The sequence below is a fragment of the Epinephelus lanceolatus genome, chromosome 15, assembly GCF_041903045.1.
Source record: "Epinephelus lanceolatus isolate andai-2023 chromosome 15, ASM4190304v1, whole genome shotgun sequence".
Lineage (NCBI taxonomy): Eukaryota > Metazoa > Chordata > Actinopteri > Perciformes > Serranidae > Epinephelus > Epinephelus lanceolatus.
In genome coordinates this window covers 36,272,437-36,297,767 of record NC_135748.1, presented here as the reverse complement: position 1 = coordinate 36,297,767, position 25,331 = coordinate 36,272,437, and the positions used below count along the sequence as shown (strand labels likewise).

The window sequence follows — 25,331 nt, the reverse complement described above, 5'->3', positions numbered from 1 at the left end:
CAAACCAAGGGGCTAAACCCAACTCACATGACCCCCACCCACCCCCCACCCCCGCACTCTGCAGCAGGTGAACACAGCCAGACTCCCCCCCCCCCCCCCCCCCCCCCCCCGCTCCCTCTGGACCATTCTGCCTGGCCTCCATCCCTATCACCTGCTCACCTTCCTGCCAATACCACAAACGAGTTACCTAATGCTGCTGGTGGCACTGCTGCTAATGCAGATTTCATACACAAACTCCATGTTTGACATGGGATAATGAACATGTGTTCAGCCCATGTTGAGCCGTCAGTTTGCTTTTACAGTTTAATCCCTGGTTGTATTGTTGATACACACCTCCCTCTGCAACTGCAGCTCAGTGCACTTTGACATTTTACATAAATATAGTGTAAATACTTCAGAGTTTCACAAGGGTTGAATATGTCTGGCTCAAATAGGTAGGAAATGTGGATCTATATAAGGCCACTGTGTCAGTCGGAAAGGGCTTGAAAGGGGTTAAAAGCACTAAGAGAGTAGGAATAGGATTCCCTGAGTTGGATGCAGGCCTTTAAATATTAACATCTTGTTGGCGTATTCATATTACATTCCTGCAAACGGTTACACATGTTGTACACTCACGCTGCAGGTGCATATGCTCAGCTGAACACAAACATCCATACACATTTATACACAAATACAGCAAGCGTACGCTCTCTTTCCCACGCACATGAGTATATGTGCTTTCACTTAAATTTCTGCTCTCTGCTTATGTGTGTCTCTTAGGCTTTGCAGTACGCCAGAGAGAGAAGGTGTGTGGGTTGTAAGCTGGCAGTATCATAAGTGTTAAGTGATTTAGAAGGTGAGTTTAGTGAAGTGCTGTGAGAAGAGGCATAGAAACTTTAGGGGCATGCACCGACATCAGGCTGTGGGACAAAAAAAAAAGCTATTTTCCAGACTAATAGTGTTCTGCCTCTGTGTGTCCCAAAATGAGATTTCCTAGCAGGAAATGTCGTTTGTTCTGCACTTTAGTCTGGGCTGGTGGCTTCTTCATCCCAGAATTTGCCATCAACTATTGTAGTGGCTCTTCTCAACAACCCCTTTTGTCAAAAACGTTTTAGATACAAGCTGTAAACACATATTTAACACATCACATTATCACCTTTTTAAAGTTATGGTGACCATGTTAGCAAATAGATGCCTATATGTTAGTCACCTACTTTGTTTGCCTACCTTTTAGTGGTGGTTAGGTAGTGTACCGTTGGTTTATCAGAGCTTTTTTGCAGCTGAAAACTAGGGGTGGGAATCAACCGAGGCCCCATGATACAATAATATTAAGAAACTTAAGTCACAATATAATATTGCAATTTTAAATGTCTTGCAGTCTGCTGAGTATTGCAATGGGACACTGCAATTTATTACATCGACTTCTATTTTCATCTAACAAGATAAAGTTTCTGTCTGTTCATCTCATCATCCTAGTCCTTTTTATTGCAGCACAATATATCTAGTGGCCTGAAAAAGCAATTGATTTTATAACTCTAGTAGATGACCAAAAGTTTGATTTGTTTTTGCAATAATAATAAATTATATAATAATAAAAATCGATACTTGGCATCCATGTATTAATACAATATTGCCATCCAAAATATCACAATACTATGCTGTGTCGATTTTCCCCCCTACCTCTACTAGAAACAAGGATGATGAGAGCAAAGTCAGAAAACAATGAACTAAAAGAAGCTAAAGCCCTCTGTAGAGCTGTAAAGAACTACAGAGTTGGCGATAATTCCTGCAGGTTTATCTCTACGAGCGACCCCTTTCACATACAAGCAGTTATCTGATCCATTGTTTATACAGAGGTATTGATCAGTGTAGCTGAATTTATCAAGCAGGAAGGCCAAATGTTCTCTGGGTTTTCTGGGTGTTTTCTTCTCAAGTGTGAGGATTTGCTGCATTTTATATCACAAATTGAATATCTGTGGATTTTGGACCGTTGGTTGGGCAAAATGAGCAATTTGGAGATGAAGGAGATGGCATTGTGTTCCTGACATTTAATGGACTTAAAGCTACAGTTAGTACCTTTTCATAAACATAACATTGCTTGGTTTTGGCTCAGCTGTTTTCAACGGGGTGGCCCGGTCACAAACTTTCTCCATTTGCAGCTAAACTGACACTGAAATTCCGAAAACATTTAAGTGAGAAATAACCAATGCAGTAACAGAATCTTGATTCATATGAGATCAGCGCTGTCTAGTTGACAGTTTGACCGCAGTTCTCGAGCAGTGATTGACAGCTGCGTTAGAGACTCCTCAGCTATATCATAGGCAGCTTGACTTGCTTGAGTTTCTTGAAGAAGTTTCACCTCTCATCCAGGAGGCTTCTTCATTTCTAACTGACTGGTGAGGCGCAGGCTTTAAACCCTGTGTGGGTAGGTTCAAACCCTGCGACTCCCCACCAATTAGTTAGAACTGAAGAGGCATCTTGCACGAGAGGTGAAACATCAAGAAATTCAAGCAAGTCTAGCTGCCTATGATATAGCACTTAGAATTATCATGACCTGGATGACCGTCATCTCGGCTCTGGTTGGTTGTTTTCATTTAGTCATGGTGGATTCTTGCAAATGCCATTGGGAGCACTACGAGGAGGAGAAGGAACATTATTTTTTTTCACAGTTGATTTGTCTCATGTGGTACCATCAGAATGTGACAGCTTCGTCAAATATGACAAAAACTTACTGTTACTAAAGTTACCAGCTGCAGCTTTAAGACACTGACTTAGTGAAGGAATAGGCAAATCAATAGATACATAATAGATTTTTTCTTCCCTAAAAGTAACCTCCACCTGGTAGTTATTTGCAGAAAATGCGTGGTTGTCAAGTTGGCAAACTTGTCTGCGAGCACCAAACACGGCTGTTATAAATTCTGGTAAAACTATAAGAAATAGGAACGATTACCTACAAACAAGGATCACAAACAAGCTGGTTTTCTTAGAGATGTGTAAAAAAAAAAACAAGCCCTGCTTACGTGGTACGTCATAAGATGCGTCACCGAGTGGTGTCTTGTGTCTGGTGACAATATGACAAGTGAATTTAAGGTGACAGCATTTACTGAAAATGTGCACACATTGCATAACACATCGGACACAAACACTGTCATTTGTCGCACCAAAGACGAAGTGCTCAAGTGCAGACAAATCTGTTCTCCGCCTGCTCCTTCTCTTCACTCTGCAGGCTGGAAGCATGCAGCCTGTCACTGGCACTGCAGTGAGCCCAAACATGATATGACCTAAATAAACCAGTGCGTTGGGAGAGAGAGCGGGAGTGAGGGATGAAGCAATATTTTTTCCCTCTCACCCAGTCGTCTTGTTTTCAAACACTTCTACTGCAGGCTACAACTTGTGTATGTGCACTGTCAAACGCGTACACACATTTTCATACACACTGGAGTCAGACCTGATGCCTTTATATCATGACACCTGCGGAGGTATTTGGCTCTTACTAAAAAACAGGTGCTTTCACATATCTAAGCACCTGCTTTACATCTCGTTAGTCGACATCCTGCCCCTTTTTCAGACAGCTTAAACTGTGAATTTGTGTCTCTGCCTACGGTATGGCTCAGGGGTCTTGATTGTCTTTTTATGAGTGATGCCATAGAGAACGAACTATGGCAAAAAAAAAGGCATTAGCTGTGCTTTATCACCAGAGTTTCCATTACAGAACATGTGGGAAAATGGAGACAAAACTCCAATCAGCCAAAATCTATTTGGCTTGCAGGCTAGCTATCGTTTAGAAGTTGTATTCAGTTCACAAAATGTAGTTGTATTGTAAAATAATCAGCAGATTTAACTTGTCTTTTGTTGCTACACTCAGGCTATTTGAAGCACAGATTCAGGCTCATGAGACGTTTCCTGAGTCCATGGTCCACTCCAGGTCGCCCTTTCGTGACAGTAGGAAGTCTGATGTGTTTATGTGTGTTTCTGTGGCCTGGTCAAGGCTGAAAGCTTCATTGTGTGCTGCCCACAGAGCTGCAGCCTGGCACAGACAGATAAGAGAGCCTCACCTCAAACACACTTTCTACCCCGAGCCAGTACCGGCTCACAGGACAGGTTTCATTATGCAAACAGACAGCTCAGTCCTGCGAGTGTGCGTGTGTGTGTGTAGTTAAGTAGGCGCATATGTGTGTGGTCGCTGCGAGCATTTGTGTGCGAGTGAACGTTGCTATGTTGCTGCTTGTTCTTGTGTGTGTACGGACAGTCAGCTCTCCTGGATTAAGGACCTTTAATCTCGCCCGATCCTCATCAGCTCAGAAGTTAGTGCAACTTGTTAGTCAAGGAGTACGCTCTGCTCACGTGTTAAAAGTCAGCACTGCACGGCTGAATGACTCCCGGTCCCCGGTTATGAGTTGCTAAGGGAGACGTGAGCCAGCCTTTGGATGATGGATGCACCTCTCAGTTCTAGTTTGGATCAGCAACTTTTAATTGGGTCTCTGCGTTTTTGTGCCTCCTAATCTCCTCCCAAAGCCAAGAAGACATGCATGCAGCGTTTAAAGTAGAGCTTTTAGCCTAATTAATTGTGCTGTTTCAGGGTTCTCAGGGACTTTCAGTGTTTTAACCTGCACTAAAGTGAGACCTGGAGTCAAAACAGCAAGACAACATTTTCAAGGAAAACTACAGGTTATTATAACTTGAGTTTTATTTTCATCGCTGCACCCAAATCTCAGAGTACAGCGAGATCACTGAAGAAGTTGGGGGCAAAAAAAGAATGATCATACAACTACCAACTAAGCTAATACTTTTTAGGGGGTGAAACCAAAAGTTGTGATTGTGATTTAACTGTAATATTGTATCCTTGGTTCTTTTAGGCTACACCCATACTAATATGTTTTCCTTTTAAAATGCAAACGAAGTTTCTGCCTTACTACGTGGGCATTTCGGAACTTCTAAAACAGAGACTTTTTAAAGTGCTGCTAACTCTGTTTTAATTTGAAATATCCAGGGTTGCGTTTAGTCTGGACGACAGATGGCGTAGGCACCTGTGTTTGCTTTCTGATTGGGTCTCATCAGTCACGACATGTCAAGCCAAAACATTTTAGATAGGTCTACACACCTTTTGTGATTTTTACCCTTCTTGTGTGGCTACTCCTTTTGCATTGTCATGGCTTTGTTGGGTGATGGGTAATGTTCCTGGTATGGCTCCAATCAATTCTCCAGAAACAGCACTGGGCTTTGAAGCCAATTTTGCATAGCAGCCAAATGTTAAATTACGTCTTCGGGTCTGTCACGTAATGCCATGGAGCCCAAAAAGAGGTTTTCCCCATAGATTTACATTGTTAATCAATGCATATTTCGTTTGAGCTTCACACCCCCCATGGAATTCGTTTCACTATTGGGATTTGAGGCATTCACCGATTAAATTGTTCCATCCCCGTTCAAGTTAGCAGATGGCTAAACCTGAAGTTAGTCAGGGAAAGTTAGTCACATTAGCCCCTTTTACACTGCCAGATTTTCTGCAAATGTTGGGCCGTTTTGCTGGCCAGCTGCGAACGTTTATACACACAGACGCGGAATTGCGAGTTGATCCAAGGCGCCCAATTTTCTGCCTCGTAGGGTAGTCATATTAGCGGAACCCTTTCAGTTTAAACAGATCGAGGCGGCCTTCCGCAAAGGGAGGGGCTGTTGATGACGCCACACATACGAGCCACTGGCGGTGGATAAACAGGAAACAGCTGATAGCAGGAAGTAGCGAGTAGCTGGTAGCAAGAGGGAAACACAAACCTGACAGACACTGTAAAGATGAGTTTCTGAGGAGACAAGGAATTGCGCGCCCTCCTTGTCCTCACAAACGAAGAGGCCATTAAAGGTCAGATGATGGGGACGGTGAAGAACGGGCCGATTTACGAGAGAATCGCCGCCTGACTAGCTGCGGCTTCCCTCCCACATCACTGTTTACGTCACACGCTGAGCTGCACGTTTTGTTACTTGCTCACGCCCCCCATTGCCCCAAAAAAGGTGCATTCTGTATAAACAAAATGCCGCACTCCCCGATTTTGTTTTTATACTGCCAATGCTGAAAAAAGACTGACTGGGCTTTCCTGCAGATTTGCATAATTCCTATCTAAAAAGGCCTTTAGCCTCCGTAAATCTCAAATGTGCTTTTTCTATGGGCCCCACAATGCAGAAGATTCGGGTAATTTCATGCTGTGGAAATGGAGCCTTTTTTGGCTTCATGCATCACTGAGACACTTTCATAGGAATGAAGGGGGCCCCACCTGTAGCGCTGTATCCAGGTGTCTTTATACATCTGTGGTTTTAATATTTTACCATATTTGCTTTGTTACAGCTCCCAATCTGTCTTTTGCCGCCTTCACTGCCTCATACTCATGTGTTACTTTCAGTGGCTGTTTGCTTCCTGTTTACAACAGCACATGCATGCTAGTATGGGCGGAGGTTGTTTCTAAAGGGGTGCTCAAATGCTTGTGTGTACAGAGATGGTTAATGTATGAGTGTGGATGTGGCCTCAGTAAGAGCAGCAAACTATCCTCAGTGTCCTCTGTTCGCTTTTTTTGGTCCCTTGACTCCTAATGCTACAGAGAGTCAGGCTCCAACTCTTTTGTTCCTCCCTGTGAGTCACAGAGACAACAGCCTATTGTGTTGTGCACTGATGTCCGTATTTAAAGCACTCCTATTTAAAGTCACTATACAGGACACATGGAAGTGGTAGTCTGGCAGCAGTGTGATTCTGCATAATCACCAGCTCCTATCCGTTATCAAGCGCAGGAAGTTGACTCATTTCTGTGTTGACATACACTATTGACTGCACGTGAATTGGTACATTTCCTGTACTTACGATCTTTTATTATTGCTTAATATGTAAAACTGTTTCCTTAACTGTTGCTTCTTTGCTTCCAGCCAGTGCTGCAAGTTTTTATTTTGCTCCAGCTGACAGCCCAATTTTCACCCTGGGATTAATGAAGTATCTCTCACCATTCACAGGGAGCTCAGCGATGAATAAGCTACGGCAGAGCTTCCGCCGGAAGAAAGACGTCTACGTGCCGGAGTCGAGTCGGCCGCACCAGTGGCAGACAGACGAGGAGGCGGTCCGCAGCGGAAAATGTAGCTTTGCAGTCAAGGTGACTCTCACTCACACACAGACACACCTGAACGTAAAACCTCACAGACACACACACTCACTCACTCACTCACGCAGAGTGCAGTGCTGACCTGACTGTGGCATGCACATACCTCTGAGAAACTTGCATGCTACCGGCTCCCCAAGGACACTGCTTGTGATTAATCATAAGCATTCAGAGACTGAGCACAGGTTTTATCTGGGTTGCAAGATTATCTGCTGCAGCCCTCCAAACCTGTGGGAAGTGTGTGCAAAATTGATTTCTGGCCTCCCAAGAGTAATCAGAACCACTTGAATCATCAAGTGAAATATACTGAAATTAAAGCATTATAGTTGACGAATAACAAAGTCAGGGGCACTGCAACGGGGCAGAGAAAGACACACGACTCTGGAGGCGATGCAGTATCTCTCTACACACAGCCTTCAGTGGTGTTCTGCAGCTGATGGAGTGGAGAGTTCGCTTTATTTTGGCAACAAAACCTTCCACTTTTGCAAACAGAAATGCAACGGTACGCTTCCTCTCATCACATGGGACCGAATGCTCACCTCAGGCAGAATAAAGGAGAATTGAAAACCTCAGGGTGGAGAAAGTTGTCGTCAGAATAGATAGTCATAGTAGTCAGAAATCTTTGTGGCTGGTCCACGGGTATGGATTGTACATTACATTAAAAGTGTACAGGTTATGGGTGTGATGCCACATGTGTTTTAACTTAATCCTGCTTCCTTTGAGTGAGAAACAGGAATTGAAAATATGGTAAATGAAGGGAGGTGGAGGTGAGTGGTGAGAAAGTAAAGGAAGGTAGCGAACAGGGTTTAAGACTACGTCATGGTTTGTGTTGGGAAGTTAGACAGATAGAGACTTGGGCTCAAAGTACCCCTCTGTTGTGTGCATTCTCACATAGGGGTAGGGCCTATGCAAAAGGCCCCACCATCTCTCCTACAAAGGGGCAAGATACACAGACTTTAAGGTGGTTTTGCCTGTCTTAATGGTCGTTTTTTGTCTCTTCGAGTTAATGTGTCTCTTTGGGTCCATTTTGTGTCTTTTTTAGTTGTTTTTGTGTCTTTCCTGGTTATGTTGGGTCTCTTTGCAGTTCATTTGCATCTCTTTGTGGTCATTTTCATTCTCTTTTTAGTCAGTATATGTTAATTTGAATGACATTTTGTACGTGAGGGCAAGAGGGGATCCTGACACATGCCTGGTGCCTGGTAGGCCCATTCAGTGATCCATCCATGGTGTCCCAGTATCTTGTTGTGGCAGAGGGGTAGGGTGAAGTGTTGGGGCTACATGACCCTCCAAACAGAAGTTTTGTCAGAGGCACAGAGAGGATTCTGATAATCAACACACAAATAAATAAAGTAAATGGTCATTTATTCGACATAACATGTGAATCTCAAACGGGTTGATCCAACATTCATGTTAGTTAAGTCACCAACATTATACTAGCCTGCTAGCATGTTGTGTAGCTAGGCTAACTACAGCAAAACACATTTGCAGTCTATCCTACATACCACAAACCAATCCACTGGCATTCCCAGGCATTGAAGATGTCTTCTTTTTCTCACATTTCTCCAATTTGCTGCAGACAGTCACAAATGGATGCCTGTAGCCCACGCAGGGGAAATCACCGCATCTGAATATGGCATGTTCAAAATGTCTGGCAACAAACTTGTTGCTTCTGTTTACGTAAACGTCATCAGTGACGACAGATGAAGTGTCAGGGTGTTGTTGAAAGGTTGTCCCATTTCATATGGTAATATTTCATCCACTAACCCTCGTAACTCTGTTCCGAGGCAGAAAGGGGACTCAAAAATGAGATAGGATTGGGCCTTGATGTGGAATGGGTGTGCATGTGTGTCCTGTCATGGCTCTAAGTCGTTTGTACATCTAAGCCAGCGTGTGAAATGCCCCAGATTTAAGATCTCCCTTAAGCTGTCTTCCAAATGTTCACTGGCCACACACACACACACACACACACACACACACACACACACACACACCTTCCCTCCCCCACCTGTTGCTCCCCATAAATTGTCTCCCTCAGCTGTACTCAAAGCTAAATTTGTCGATTAGCATTTACTCTACTCTTTCCTCACACTTCTTGTAATGGACTACATCTCTTCACATTTTGCTTTTATTCACCACTTTCTTTAAGTAAGCACATCGTCTTTGAGCCTTGTCTGTAAAGAGACACATTGTCTTGTCAAAGTAAAGAGGTTTCATTAAAGTACTACAGATTTCTTTCTTTTCTTAAAATGCTCTGCCCACAAAAAGCAACAAAAGACCAAAGACAAACCCGTTCTCTGTAACTGTAACCAGTCGGTATGCACACTTTGCCAAAACTCAGGTAACTGCCTGTTGTTGCAGGCGCTTGCCCAACTCTAAATACCTTCTGGTAAGCTGTTAAAATAATAAAAGCAATCAGTAAATTACACATCAGCTGTGGGCAAAAGGAAAATTAGCTTATCTCTCATTGTCATGCTTTCCTTCTCGTACTTCTGCAGCCACACACACTTCTCCTCCAGCTTTTTTTTTTTCCCCCCTATGCGCTGGCTTTCATCGTGCCGGTGCAACCTACCATGCTACCTCTCTGTGTCCCTCCTACCCCTCCTGCTCCCTTGCTCCCGCTCTAGGTGCCTCAGAGGAGCCCGGTTGAGTGTGGGTTGGAATAGTTGCAGTGAAATGATCACTGACTGCCGCACTAAAGAATAGCCGATAGAGGGGAGGAGAGGAGATGGGGAAGGAGAAGAAGAAAGGTTTCAAAGTGGTGTTGAGGAAAAAATAGGGGATCCGGGGGGGTTAGGATGGGGTGAAATGAGCCTTTAAAGTTGTGGCTCGGAGCTTCCGCCACGACATAACAGGCCATTTGACAAGCGTAGTAAAAGCCCAGGTCTCCACTGATTATCACGTCTGAGTACGTTTGTGCTTGTGTCCGTTGTTTTCTAACTGAAATTGCAGTGACAGACAATTATTCATGATTCAAGGTGATTGTCAAAGGCATAAAAATGTAGATTTGCTTCTTTGTATGGAAATGTCAGTCTACTGAGACTGCTGAAGGCTGGAGACGGATGTGAGATTAGATTAAATTGCTTATGTGTGTTGCTTATCAAGTATAACAGAGGAGAGGGAAACACAGGTTTAATCTATGTAGACATACTCATATGGAAAACAATGTGTGCAGCTTGTTGTCTGCAGTTATTTACACATTGGAAAGGAGGAGTTTGTACAGTGGTGTACAGGATTTTTCACTCAAACTGATTTATGGCCAATACCTTGAATTAGTTTCTGGAATTCACCTGGATAACATCCAGAGGTTTTATGCCAACAAAACCAACTCCAGTTAATTGATATTGACATATGTGTAATGCCATCTTGTACCCCTGCCACCTTCAGAGCTTTCAAGGAAGAGGTGTTGGTAGGTGTTTCGTTACTTTCTGACTGAGCCAAGCAAGATGTTTCCCCATGTTTCTAGTTTTATTGCTTAACTAATGCCGACCATATTCTAGAAGGCTTTGAAAAGGCTTTTAAAACGCTGATGTCTGACACCCTCTCACATCTAAAGATGGTCACTACATTTACATGCACTAAACATTCTGGTGTTTTTTGCCCTTATGCTGAAAAAGACAATATTGCTAAAAGGCGTTAACGTGGCCAATGCAAATGAATATTCCACTCCCATTTACATGCAGCTGCTCATACTTCAATTAAAGTGCTGTAACATGTCATTTTCACAGCAAAATATAGAAAAGTGGAACAGCTGGAACCGCTTGTCATTTTGCTTTTTTGCATCAAAATATGATGTTTTAAAAGTTTTCTTACCGGTGGTGGACTTGTTTGACCGTGCAAACACAAGGTTGGTGCTGCAACATTTGTGTATATCCAAAAATCCATTGATATCCAAGTCTTTCATCGTGTTTGAAAGTAGTCGTGTTTCTTCTTCTGACCAGAAATGTGGGCTTTCCTCTTGGGCGTACATCTGCAGCCTTACAAACAGTTGGCAAGTTGGTTTGTGTAAGAGGTCGACTGATTCATCAGTTTGACCGATTAATCAGCGCCGATAGGACTTTATATAAACTATCATCAATGGCAAATGGAGCTCCGATAATGGCCAATAGCTGTAACATCTGCTTGTCACAGGGGTACGGCTGTAAGGCTCTTCCACAGAGTACCCAGCATGCAAATACAAGGTAATGTGTGTTTTAGATCATTTGTCTGGTTTAAATGAAAGTTAACTAATGTAGGACAGCTTTACTTCTTTATTAGGGGCATAATAGGGTTGCTGGTTATGTCTCCATGACAACGCACACAGTCAACCATAAACAGGCAAGAGGCCATGTGTCACAAACTCCAGTAAAAAGCCCAAATGAGATTTTCAGATGGTCTGTATACATGCCCAAATAATGCTATTAAAACCTGAGTAATACTGACATTTCCGATATGTCTTAATTGGAAAATGCTAAATTTGGAATATGGCATAATTTGGAAAAACAAATGGAATATGCTGTTAACAAGACTCATGTCAAATTCAGAATAATAGGGGAATATTGGTGTACATGTAAACGTACCCAGTTTGAGGTTTTAGTCAGACATTGTAAGATTTTGCAAAGACCGGGGTCACTCTTTGCAAGACAACAACTAGATTCATTTTGAGATTATTTTTGAGATTTTGAGATTATTTTCCATCCCGGAAAATTGCTCCTGGTTGGAAATACTTCCCCAAACTCCCTGACATATTACCATTTTTTTGTGTGGAGGCAAAAACAGAAACCGTATGTGCGTACAAACTTTATATTTTGTATTTTGTCGTCTTAACTCGCCACCATTCTTTGTTGGTTAGCTGCGCTATTTCAGTGGGAGGAGACCATGGGAATGAGAGGCCCACTGTTTCAAAAAATTGATTTCTCTGTAGAATAAGTGCTGGCTGGTGGATCAGATACTTGCCGAATTAAAAACAGACTCTTGTTCACTCCACAACACCACCAATTTCTCCTGCTTTTCCACAGTCAGAGAGAACTGAGACTTGTTCATGTTCTTGCACTACTCCAGTGTCCCCTCTATGTCCACTGTCTACCTGGTTAGCTACTTCCTGTTTGCCGCTTGAGAGAGCACATCTATTGGTTGTTGACAGTGTTCGCATCACTAAACTTGCAGTAATATTAAACATATTTGAATTGTTGTAACGCCAACATGAAAGAATGACTGCCTTAAGACAGCTTGGATTGTGTTTCATGGCTACCATACTATAATGAGACCAAACGAAACTCATGATTTTATTCCAACATTGGAAATTTGTCTGCAACAGTGAAATCACTAGAAGGTCGTTTGGTGTAAGGCCTTGGCATAAGCTAACGGGCTACTGGCTTCAGCTTCACTTTTATTGTACAGACTTATGACCAGTATCAAACTTTTCATCAATCTCTTGGCAAGAAAGCGAAAAAGAGTATTTCGCAAAGTGTTAAGTAATAGCTCAAGCTAAAACCTGAGTATCTAAACAATAGAGGACTGTTCTTTGTTACTGTCAGTCTGTTGTCTTGACCTTGTCCTCCTTATCATCGGCTGCTACAAATGTTTACAGAATTTAGATTTCAGCTCATCCCATGGTTGCACATGGTGTTACCTCTGCTGGCCCTCTCCAGCTGGAAAATCAACCACGGGGGCAGGAAAATGTAAAAACACTATCTCATCCTGTGTTTCTCCTCATCAAACAAACACAAACAGTGCCGTGTCAGTGACAGCACATAATAAAAATATCATGATATATAAACTGTATCTAATCCGAGCCCACTGTGGGATTAGTGTCAAGTGGAACTAATCCCACAGTGGGCCCACAAACAGAATCAAATTACCCTACACATGTACAACACACTGTTCACCAGATATTAATTATTATTAATAAATAAGGAATTAGTGTTTTTGTTGTTGGATGTTGCTGCCAGCTACGTCCTAACAGGACAGAGTGTGATGGTACAATGAAGCATCTGTTGTGACACTTGGCGCCTCCCCTGCATTTACTCATCTCACCTCAGCCCCATCTCCTGGCTGATCCCCTATTAGCGACGCTGCTGCTTTCACTGTCTTCACTACCCCAGCTGCCTCCTTGCATCAGCATTTTCCTCAGCACACATGCGTTTTTTGGGGGGTTGCATCTATGTGTGCATACACATGTGTACATACACCGACAGTGTGACTCACAGCTGTAGCGTCACACTCTGAAAATAGCAGGGCCGGAGGGTGGGCGGGGTGACAGGCGTGGGTCAGCGTCACTCCGTGTGTGTGTATCTATAAGGAAAGGGTAAGGACTTCCTCTCCGGGCCGGCACGCACAATGGCTTCTGGGGCGGTCAGGGTTGTGACTCTGGAGTGACACACAGCAGGGTGTGATGTTGCTTCAGGTCCAGGAGGAGGGAGGGAGGGAGCTGGAGGACACAGCCTTTTCCGTTCATTCAGTCGCAGTTAATCCCACTCACGTAGAAAGGCCTGATGGTCGGAGCACAGGGTCCCGCCGCCCCCTGAGCTGAGCCTGACAGTCTCTTGATTAATTAGTTACTAGACGGCACTCTTAACAATTATCTCTCATTGTGTGTGTGGCGTATATAGTGTTAAAGGGCCTACGCTCTTTATCCTTGAAGGTTCACGTTATATACTGTGGGACTGATTTTCTTTCTGACATCAGTGGAGGCAGTGCAGTTAATTCTGGCACAGCTTTACACGCTTCCAAGGTGTACGTCGAAGGAGAAAGTCTGTCGGAACGAAAGCAACACTTGTAGTATAAAGGACGACTTTGTGTGAGACCAACACGTTTCGACTTGTGGCTTTTATGATGAGGGTGACCCTACATCTAGCGGGTGAAAAAAGAACATGCGGGTCGGATCGTGGGTTTTGGATGATAAATATATGAAAATGAAATGAGTATAATGACAATTTAAGGTTTTAATCCTCTGACTGCTGACTTTGTGTGTCTGTCCTCTGCGACACCAGGAATATGAGAGCTACTAACAAGCTAAATAACTGTTAATAAATGCTGCTTAATAAAATGAGAATAATTTAAATCAGGTTTCCTATATTACCTTTGTTTTAAAATGTTTAATCTTACTTTCACATGTATGAAATGTCCCAAAATTATCACTTTAAATGTGCTACCTGACCAAATTAGCAGCACATTGCTGTTAAAGAATTTGCACTTTCAGGTCAGGTTACAGATCTTGTGTCGGCGGTAGGGGGTCATGGAAGAATTGGTCAAATATGCAGGTGGCAGGGCAGATTCTGTGTTGCACGTTGCAGTTCTGACTCAGGAGCTGATCTTGAAAATGTGACCCGCTCAGTTCCACCCTGATGAAGGTCACAAGCAGAAATGTCAGTCTCACAATGAAGTTGTTCTTTACACTTCTTTATACAAGTGTTTTATTTCATGTCAGGCAGCCTGCCCTCGACATGATATACTGCAGGAGGCCGTGGAGTTCTATATTGTGGGGACTTTCCATGTTGCACAGCGCTTTACTAATCTTAATAAAGACTGAGATTGTTATGTTTGGGCGAGCTGACCTAATGGATGAGTCCATTGGTATTCTTGGCCCTTATATTAAGCCTCTTACCATCAATGTTTGGTTAAGATTCTCGTATTATTTCTGACAGCTCCTTTATTAGTTCATTTGTCAAAACTAGCATTTTCTAGCTCAGACTTAGGCCTATCTCTCACCCAAAGATCTCAAGAGAGGTATTCATGCATTTATTACCTCTCGGTCTTTGTATAAACATCAAGATCAATTGGCTCTTGCTCATCTTGCAGTCTTCTAACTGGAAAAGGAAAGCATGGTCACATAGCGTCAGTATTAGCCTCCCTCCACTGACTTCCTGTCTGCTCCAGAAGAGCTTTATCTATTCATATAAAAACTTCTCAGACTCTACTAACCTTTAAGTCACTGCTGGAGATCTACCTCTTCTCGTTGGTGCTCGATTCAAGTTGAGTTTAACACCTTGACGTCATCTCCTGTTCTGCTGCAATTCTTCTTCGTTTTCTTTTGTTTTTATTTGTTATTGGCTTATGAATTAATCTGTTTTGGTATTTTGAACCTTTTCAGCTCTTTGGTCTACTGTGGTTGTTTTTAAGTGTGCTATACAAATAGAGTAGGAAGACATTAAGTATGATCTGAAGTGCACAGCCAGTATCCTTTGTTTGCTTTGTTTACATGACCGCAGAGCTGACAGGTACAGTGGTTTGTTTACATGGCATTACAGAAATCTATATTTAATGGATTCAGTGTGGACACAGAGACACTTGCTGTTAGGACATGGGGTTAGGCCTTCGTTGGTCTATGCTGTGTGAGAGACAGAGAGAGGGAAAGAGAAGCTGGAAGGTGAACAATTGCACAGTGTTTCTGTAGGTTATTAATAACTTTGTCAAGACACTGCTTTGTTGCTTAATGACCCGCCTGCCTGAAACCTGCAGTATTTTCTAACAAGCTTACCTGAACCGCCCGACCCACGGGTCAACTCCTGGCCCTTGCGGGCTGTGGGTCGACCCACGCATCACTACTGGCAACTCAAAGCTGGAATATTGTGAAGGCCAAAATAATAAATATTGTGTTTTAATGAGGTCTAAGTCCACAGGAACACAAAGGAGCTGGTTGCATGTTGACCATGCTCAGTGTACGAGGAAAGAGCAGCTTGTTTTTGCCCCTCTGTGTGTTTATTTTGTTTTCCTCATGTAGTCCTCTTCTCATAAAACCACACACTTGCTGCTAGATTTAGGAACTTGCCTATTTATATTTCTCAGGAAGTGTTTTCTCCATGGACAAAATTAGGGATCAACTAGGGCGCAATTGAACTGCGATTGACCTCGAAATGGTAATTAATTAGGTGTATAAATCACCAGCGCCAGCCTACCAGGGGATATTAGACACCCTGGACTCATTTAAATACCCCATCTCATTGCAGAGTTTATTAATGTATCCGTAGTTAAACTTCAGTAGAGATAGCCACGGGACAGGTTTGTCACCACATTACTCACTCTCTCCCTCTCTGTCTCTATTCCCCGCAGTACCTGGGACATGTGGAGGTGGAGGAGTCCCGAGGCATGCACATCTGCGAGGATGCAGTGAAGCGGCTGAAGACGGTAGGTCTCAGTAGAAAGCTGCTCCGTACTTCCAGGAACGAGGCTGCTACATACCACCCATCCCACTTCCTTTATTATCTTTTCTCCCAGTAGTTTCCTTCAGAGAGCTACTATCGACATCCTACTGACTCCTTCTAACATTTCCTTTATTTCATGGCAGCTCTCCTCCATCTGTCACCAAGCAGTTTAGTTCTTTTTACTGTGTCACAGTTTACTCTGTACATCGAGGCCTGAGTGTGGCTGATTGTTGCCATTTGTCAGTGAGGGTCTCCACCCATTGTGACCCTGTGAAAACCTCCGGGGGTGTCAGGATCTGCTCTGAATGACTCTTCCTCTCTCTCAGTTTTCTCGTGCACTGTCTCAGCCTGAGGAGATAGGCCAGCATGTACTTCCTGCTGCAGGAGATTCCGGCAGGGTTGCGCAAAAGGAACAAATTCCAGTTTGGGGAGCAGGGGAGGGGAAGGAGGAAGCAATTCCTTTTCCATGTTGTCAGTTGTTTGCAAAGGCCCCACCCAGGTCAAACCCCTGTTGGTAAATGAGGCTGATTCTCTGTAGTCAGGGCCAAACCTGAGTCGCGAGTACACAAGGCCACTCAGGCGGATTGGCACGTCATAAGTCTGAGGAGTAACTTTGTTTTCAGTGCCAACAAAGGTTACGAAACTCTCACCAAAGTGTCTGGGATTAGCTTTCAGTTTCAGTTTAAATGACTCCGACTAATCGAGAATTCACACCCTGTTTACTCTGTCATCAGTACCTATTCTTCCTGCTTCATAAAATTGTGTTGAGGGCCTTTTAGTCATTTTGCATGTTCGACTCAATGAGCTGTTGAAGGCTACTTGAGCTATTGAGAACCATTTGTTAGTTTGATTATACTGAAGAACATGCTCCAGATTAATTTTCATATTTTATGAGTACAATTTAATGGACAGTAAAACGCTTACATTTTCAAACCAGTTAACCCTCTGACACCCGCCATAGACCCTTTTTTGTCTATTTTAGAGGGGGCAGGGGCTCTTTGGGGGATGATAGCAGGTCAACAGTATATGCAACATAAAAGTGGTGTACATCATCTGAAAGCTGGGAACCTGAAGATTAATATGAGCTGTTAGCTCAAGTTTTTCTAGTCCTAAATATGTAATAAACAGTGTGTTTTGGTTAGGCTCCTATTCAAACTTTGAAAGTTAAGGGTGTGTAAGGGCTGAGAACATTATGGTGAAGGTATATGACGCTCATTCCCACGCACAATTATGTCTCATGAGTTGTTGCAGCAATTTTTGGGTTGAAACCATTTGTTACACAGATTTGGTGCTAAATTTAAGCATTGTCAGTCCCTGCAAGAATATACTGCAAGACTGAGAGATACACCATAGAAAAATCTAACGAACTTTTGACCTTTAAAGATTTCCATAAGGATTGCATTTTTTGGCAATTGGATGGGAGCACTTCTGTTGTAGAAATTGTTGAGACATCCCCTTATTGTCAATATACCCATGAAAGCCATCCATCTTCTGAATACCAAAGGTCTCTGGTTTGTGCTTGTATAGTTTAATGAGGCTGTCATTATCCTCAAGGTCACAACAGGTCATTTTATACAATGATGTTTGTTTAAAAAAGATGGTCTCACAACAATGAAATGGCTACTATGGGGTTTGAAATCATTACACGGGAATAAAACTGGGCTCACTGAATCCACAAGAGTCTCAGCTTTCCAGTCACATCCTTTTTATACAATTCCAAGACTGTTTAGAAACCCCAGTGTGCAGAAATATTCAAATACAGTAGATACAAAAATAACATCTGTACTGCATACAAATAGCTGAAAATGGCCATGCCAGTTTTTCCCTCACTTAAGTTTAGCCTAACTTTGGAGCATTTTTTACCCGTCTTCCAGACAAGTTAGCATAAGATGGTACCAATTGATTCTTTAGGTATTCTAGTATGATATCAGTATCTTCCCTCTAGCTTTCCTCTCAGCCCGCCTAATGTCAGCAGAGATTGCCAGCGGGCCAGCAGGTCTCATGGGGTTAAAACAGAGCAGTGTAATAAAACAGAAGCTATTTAACACACAGTCTTACATTTATACAGAAGTGCATTTCCTCACACTTCAACACGTGTTGACACATTCTGGTAAAAGACATCCACTCACAAAACACACTGCACTGGTACGTACATCACTTGTGTAACAAAGACGCGACATACAAAAACCCACACAGGAAGAAGTGAACCCAGAGGCACAGCAGACAAACATACTGTACACACACAGAGACGTACTGTGCGTACTCCTACAGTGAATACTCAATACCCGAGCACACACATACAAGCCCGATGAACACACACAGCAGCAGCACAAACACACTGGTGCTTGATGAGGTCACATGGTGTACACAGAGCCCGAGGCTGCAAGGCCTTATTGAGTTACAGTCATTTTAACAGGGCGGACAAAATGGAGCCAACTCAAAAGGAGAAGCGGGCGCTTCTGCCTCCTGTCGTCCTGCGGGCTGCAACTATCTGACCCCTCTCAACCTCATGACATCCCTCCTCTGTCTCCTCCGCTGCTTTCTCACCACCCAGAGAACTTATTGTCAGCCAGCACAGAGATGGCTTTATTGATCCTCTTTTGTAAGCGGGGTGGGAAATTAACTGCCACATTCAGAATGCTAGTCAGGCTGGCATCATTTCAAGGTCTTCTTCTCCACACTATTATTCTGGAAAAAATGGCAACATTGGCAGCTGATTTTTTTTGTGATGTAACTGCTGCCATTACATTCCTGCTTAGTGGCTTTCATCCAGTTGAGCCCTGGTCTGGACCTGTGGGTTCAGCTGTGTACCTGAGAGGCTCGGCTTACAGGACATGCCAGGAAACAATAACTATTGCCCATTCATTCTGATGAAAGGAGCTTTTACACTGCACATTTTTTTATTCTCCTCCAGGTTTGTTTCCTTGTCGTGCAGCCCTCTACACACGATTATTATTGTCTCCCAGGTCATTATGAGATGCCATCACACAGGAACAATAGCATTTCTGGGCTCAGGGAAAGCTTTACAAATACTAAACCTTCACAATTTAAAAATTCATAATACATGAGTATTAACATTCAGCACCGGAGCTCAGAGCAGTTGAGAAGCAATCAGACGAGTCGAGCTGACCTTCATATCTGATTAGCTTTGTGGTGATTTTCAGACAAGAGTAGGATTGTATAGCGTATTCCTGTGTTGCTCTGTCGACAATGACGCAGCTTAAATAAATGATTTGACTGACAAAATGAGGTCTGACTCGGGGGTTCTCTGCTGATGATTTGAATCATGGACGTTTAGGGAGCAGCCCTGATGCCATCTGAGGTCTCTGTAAACAGTTTTACAGACATCTTTATTGTAGTGGCGGACTGTGGGAAAAACAGAGGGAGCTGACAGCAAGGCTGACTCTGCTGCCTGGAGCAGAGCAGAGCAGAGCAGAGCATAGTGATGGTATGCAGTGTGACTGCCCCTTGGTGCCAGTTATCCCCGTCAAAGCTAGATTGTCCAGACAAGACGAGGACCAGCCTTTAAGCAGATATACAATTAACGAGGCCCTGATGGATCCCAGTTCATCCTCGCTGACTCTTTAATAAGCTAACTGTTGCCAGGCAACAATTACAGTCCCTACCAGTGGAGACAGTTGATATTGCTCAGCAGTAAACTCAGTTTGCAGGAGTTAATAAATAAATTGGTTAGGAGCCAGGCCCACACCTGTAGACACTTAATATATCTGATGAGGGCTGTTTCCTGAAAACCACCAGCCAGACTGCAGCCAAAACACTAACACACTTTGGTAGCGTCAGCACAACACAAACTTTATTTCATTTCTACAAGCTCCACTTCATTTGGGTTTTGATTAAGGATGGGCACCGACAACCAGTGCTAAATTAGCCCTGGGGCTAAATGATCAGAAACCGTAGTAATGATAAGCACTAACAGTACTGATCTTCTCTGTCGGCACTAAACTCCTCCACACACACACACACACACACACACACACGTGCCTATACGACATGGTGACCGGTGAACAGCCGAGCGGCCCCGGTGGAAACAAAGTGAAGATTACTCAGTGGCGACAGCTACACTCGTTACTGTAAGTGACATTAACCCTTAGTGGGTAAGAAGCCAATACTTTATCAATGCATGTGTTCAGCAAGCATCAACATGTAGACAGTGATACTCAATATGCTCCGTCCACAGTCTCTCATCCACCGTCACTAACGTTATGTCCTATACAAGGACAGCACGCTAGTTCAGCTGATAGTGCATTGTTACTAATAAGCTCAAATGACAGATGTCTGTATGTAGACTAACTTAGTTTGACACTTATCTTAAAATACTTTTAAACTTAGCTGCTGGCTGAGACAAACAGCCCCTCTCCTCCCCACACCGACATGTAACCAGCCAAGCTGGCGGAGCCAAATACAGGGCACACACCGAATCATCTACGTCATCACACTAATTTGATTCAATTTCCGGAACTTTGAGGTGTGGTGGAAATGCAAACCACACAGATTAACAGGAATTCTTTTACCCAGGTAAATAAATTCCTGGTAATAAAAGTTCCTGGAAGTGTTGGTGGAAAAGGGGCTATAGTGTCTGTGGTGGCGGCTGGCACACAGAAATGAGGAAGTACAATCTGTAGTTCAGCCAATAGCCAGAAACATCTGCCTGAATGACATTAAAGGAGTCATCCAACAGATCTGAGCTCGAAGATGAGCATGGAGATCTGGGTGCTGGTGAGATGGTGGCAAGTTTACCAGAGTTCATTTGCAAACACTGCCCATATTGTTATGACACAAAGGTGGTTGAAAATTGGCGAAGTATCCCTTTAATGTCTTTGAGCAGGGCAAGAGAGATGAAGAGCAAGTTGACGTGCTTTGATGAATGAGGAGGAAGAACATGAAAATGTATGTGTGACTAGATTTGTGCCTGGAGGGCGCGTGTTGGTGGTCCAGCTGTCAAACTGTGTGTGTGTGTGTGTGTGACAGCTACAGCTCTGAGCCGACTCCATTGTTTTCCCAGCAGCCTTTGGGACTGTAATGAGAGTTTTCTCACAGCTCCGTGACCCGTGACTCAGAGGGGAGGATGGAGGCGGGTGGAGGAGGAGGCTGCACTGCGGCACCATCAACCTCCAAGCTGCCCTTTTGCGTTGTCATCATGACATCACTTCCTGGTGCCGTTGGCTGGCGGCCCAGGGTTGGGTTGGAGGTGTATTCTATGTTCTCGCAGTGGGAAAGGTTTTTGCTGTTACTCAGAAGCTCCCAGTGACCTGGAGTGTTTTGTCTGTGTGCACTGGGTGGGGCACCTCACCACCAGGAGATGCTGACGTGCTGAAAGAATTTCACCCAGTAGCTTCAGGGTGCATTGTTGAGATTGTATCTAGGTCCATCAGACTGTGTGTATTTTAGCCGGTGCTTTCAGTTAAGATGTTTAGTGAGATGCGGTATGAAAAGCTGCCTTAGATGACTTTCCACCCCCACTAGAGATATTTCCTGAGTAAACACCAAATGTGGGAAACTACAAACTAAATCCTCACCCAGTCCAGAGCTGCATCTGCTGACTGCAGGCAAATCAGATTTGTTTCTGAAGTCAGATGTTGAAAACAGATTGTCTACACTGTTATTTTGAAGTGATCAGATCAGATTTGTGAGTCCAGATATGACAAACTTATCTGCATGGGTTGTCGTAGTAACGATGTAGACATCAGTTAACTATATAGCAATGTTTTGCCCTGTGATTCTTTATTTAAAATTCGTTTTCAGTCTGGATTTGACATTGTCATCGTGTGTTGCATTCAAAGACACTTTGAAATCCGGTTTGAGCAGCCAGAGCAGCTGGACTAATACACATCTGGACAAATCCAATTGGAATCGCATTTCACACCACCTCCAAATGTGGTTTGGATTGTAAGAATCACACTTCATGTGTGTTTTTGCTGTCCAGACTTTATAAAATCAATCTGGACACAATGTGGATATGCCAAAAAAATGGATTTGGGCTGGCAATCTTACTAAGGCCTGAAGAAACCTTTCCAATCATGTCCTAAAATCTCGCCTTAACTGAAAACAGTGGACAAAAAATAAACACATTTTGCAGTGAGAATTGTGTTTTATAGGCAACCATCCTTGCTATAGCTGCTCTGCAGGGTGGTGGTTTTAGATTATCCGACAACCTGTCAGATAAAGTAACATCTCTGCCATCCACCATAAAGTACACTCACTCATGTAGTCGCGTTGGTAGCAAACGTTAGAAAGAGTGAGTTGTTGCACAAAGTAGGCCAGTGACAAACGTTACACAAGATGTGTTATTTGTTGTTGCACATCCTGCTGGTGGTAAGTGTTGATTTGCGGGGCAGAAATGACTGTGTGCCACAAGCTGGTAGTACCGCTGAAAGGTTTTTGCTGTGGCTACAAGTAGTAAGGTATGCACAACATTTTTCAGCATCAGAAGTATGGCGTGTTGGCTTAAAAGTTTCTTGCTTCAGTTGTTTAATTTTTGCCTTGTTGGCTTCACCTTGATCTTTCAAAACTCAGCTGTCCTTTCTGTCCAGAAAGCTTTTCCCCTGCTGTAGTTTCATCCCAGCTCACACATTGAATACCTGAATATTGTATTACCTTTTTGTTTGTGTTATACAATTTTTTTGTCTTTTTAAGCAGGTTTTTAATGTGGTGTTGCAGAGAAATACCTCCAAATCCCCTCCCCCACACCGCCTCCCATTCTAGTTGTCTCAACCTTATAGAGATTTTTTCCTCCCCTAACCATAGCTTACTAATACTAGCTGTGCAGGCTCTACCACCATGTGCATGTCTGTGTGGTTCACACACACACACACACACACACACACATACACACACTAACAAACGCTTAGCTCATTCCAAATGAATCTCCAGTGCTGGTTAACACGTTAAATCATGCATTAACATGGTGCTCGGAGTGCTGTCTCCACCATGGCTGTGTAACAGGAGCAGAGTGGCACTCCTTTTCACAGCTTATGGGGAGGAGAGGAACTCTGAGGGTGCGGGGGAAGAAGGGAGGATTAAGGCCAGGCCGGGTCTGGTGGTTGTGGTTTCTTTATGTGGTTACGGCGGCCTAAACTTGACCCCTGACTCCGTCTGACTGGTGGTGAATAGTCACAGGCTTGACTCAGGGGTCAAACTGCCGTCTATGGGAATCTGTTTCTGTCTGCTGAACAACCATGGAGCCACGGTCTAAGAATCGGAGGAGAAAGAATAAAATGGGATTTGGGATTATCTCCTCCACATATTTGCACAGACACACACCTGAAGGTCTGCCCTCTTTATCTCCTCTGTCCGGGCAGACTGATATGCTGTCTGAGCTGTGGGACTGTTGCAGGCTTTGAAGGGTTGTTGTTTATTTCAATCACAAAAAAAGAACCCAGGGGTGTCACTTCCTGTTTTGGGGAGGTTTACTAGCTTCCAGTGTGGTAGTACTAACAGATACCATCATATCGACAATAACAACCACAGTATCACCCATCAAAACATCTGTCACTATGAAGGGGTGTAATGATATATCAAATTTTGCGATATCACGATAAAAACATAGTTTGATACCATGATGGAACTGTGATGAAACGATGTTACATGGTTATTTTAGCTGCTTTCTACAATCTCTCCTCGTCAAATATAAGGTCTAATTTAACATTACCTGCGCACTGTATCACTGAAGAGTTTTTTGAGCTGAGCTGTGTGCTCAAGTCTGTCTCATCACAAGTGTTGAACAGGACTGATGAGAAAAACCTGACGTACTAGACAGCATGGAAGTTATTTCTGGGGTCGATGATGTCGTATAGAAGGATACGTTACTAATGTTAAATATCTCTGGAACGTTGCCTGTGAGAAACTTTTTTTTTTTTTTTTTTTTTTGCCCAGAAGCAAACTGTCATGCCATTGAGGGCTCCTGTGCAAGTGTATGTCTCTCAGAAGCTTTATAATCCAGGCTTGGACTGCCATATCTTTAAATCCGACACCTGGTGCTTTCACACCTGCCCTGTTCAGTTCAGTTCAATCAAACTCAAGTTCATTTACCCCCTAAGTGCGGATTGTTTGTGAACACAGCAATCACACTCAGGTGTGCACCAAAACAACCGGACTGAGACCTTCTTGAAGAGGTGGTCTCGATCCGGTTACAAACAAACTCTGGTGCGGTTCGTTTGTGGTGAGAAGGTGTTCCGACCTGGATGTGAAGCAACTGCAGTCACATGACACATTGTTTGGGTTAAACATGAGCATGTTACAGTCCTGGAGGATTATTAATGTGCACCTCCTCCTGTACTGCCTTAATATGCACATTCAGCACATCCAATGCATCAAAACATTGTTTTCTAGTTGGAGCCGCGCCTCGTTTTCAAACTGTATGGTTTGACTAAAATGAACAATGACAGCAATATAGTCCACGAGTCCATTTATCTTGCAAGTGTACTCTTCTTCAACGTTTGCTTTACTTCCTGGATTTTTCCCACATGGAAATTCTGACCAATCAAGAGCAGCTTTCTTACACAAGGCATTTGATCTGGTCCTCTTGTAAATGCTGCCATGAGAACACGAACCAACTCTAGGCAATTATACAACTTTGGAACATTCTAAAATAAATATGTCTTCGTTTTTTAATATCGTGATAAATATGGTATCGTGGGCTTTTTATCGTGGTTATATCGCACCGTGATTTTTTGGTATCGTTACACCCCTGTCAGTATGGAATCATGTGGAGCTACGTGATCCATTGCTTCACTCACTCACTGACTCACTGACTCATAACCCAGCTTCACCTCCACTGAAAAAAAAACCCCAAATGAAATCCCCCTCCTGTGGGCTCCAGACAATTTTTAGACTTCCTAGGTAACATTTTCATACCTTGTTCCTCCCCCCGTCTCCTCCACCCCTCTCACCCGCCCTCCCCTTTTACCACATCCACTTCCAGGACAGGAAATTCTTCAAAGGATTCTTTGCAAAAGTAAGTTATTGCTCTGTGTGTCTGAGTGTGTCTCTTTATTATGAGCATTATTATTATTTTCCCTCCTCTTCATGTAACACTTCACCCTTTGATCACATCTGAAGGCTGGAAGAAACAAACACTCACACA

General features: G+C 43.4%; 1 protein-coding gene across 4 annotated transcripts in view; it reads left to right on the top strand.

Moving 5' to 3' along the window:
* The window catches only part of numb (NUMB endocytic adaptor protein), a 64,055-nt gene that overhangs the window by 30,314 nt on the left and 8,410 nt on the right, over positions 1-25,331 (top strand). For 2 of the 4 annotated variants that reach the window (XM_033642571.2, XM_033642568.2), the window contains exons 2-4: positions 6,967-7,103; positions 16,137-16,211; positions 25,170-25,202. In XM_033642571.2, coding sequence (XP_033498462.2) covers positions 6,978-7,103; positions 16,137-16,211; positions 25,170-25,202 — 234 coding nt within the window. In that variant the 5' untranslated portion in view covers positions 6,967-6,977. The remainder of the gene's footprint in view (positions 1-6,966; positions 7,104-16,136; positions 16,212-25,169; positions 25,203-25,331) is intronic. The other 2 variants (XM_033642572.2, XM_033642570.2) reach the window with 1 other exon arrangement.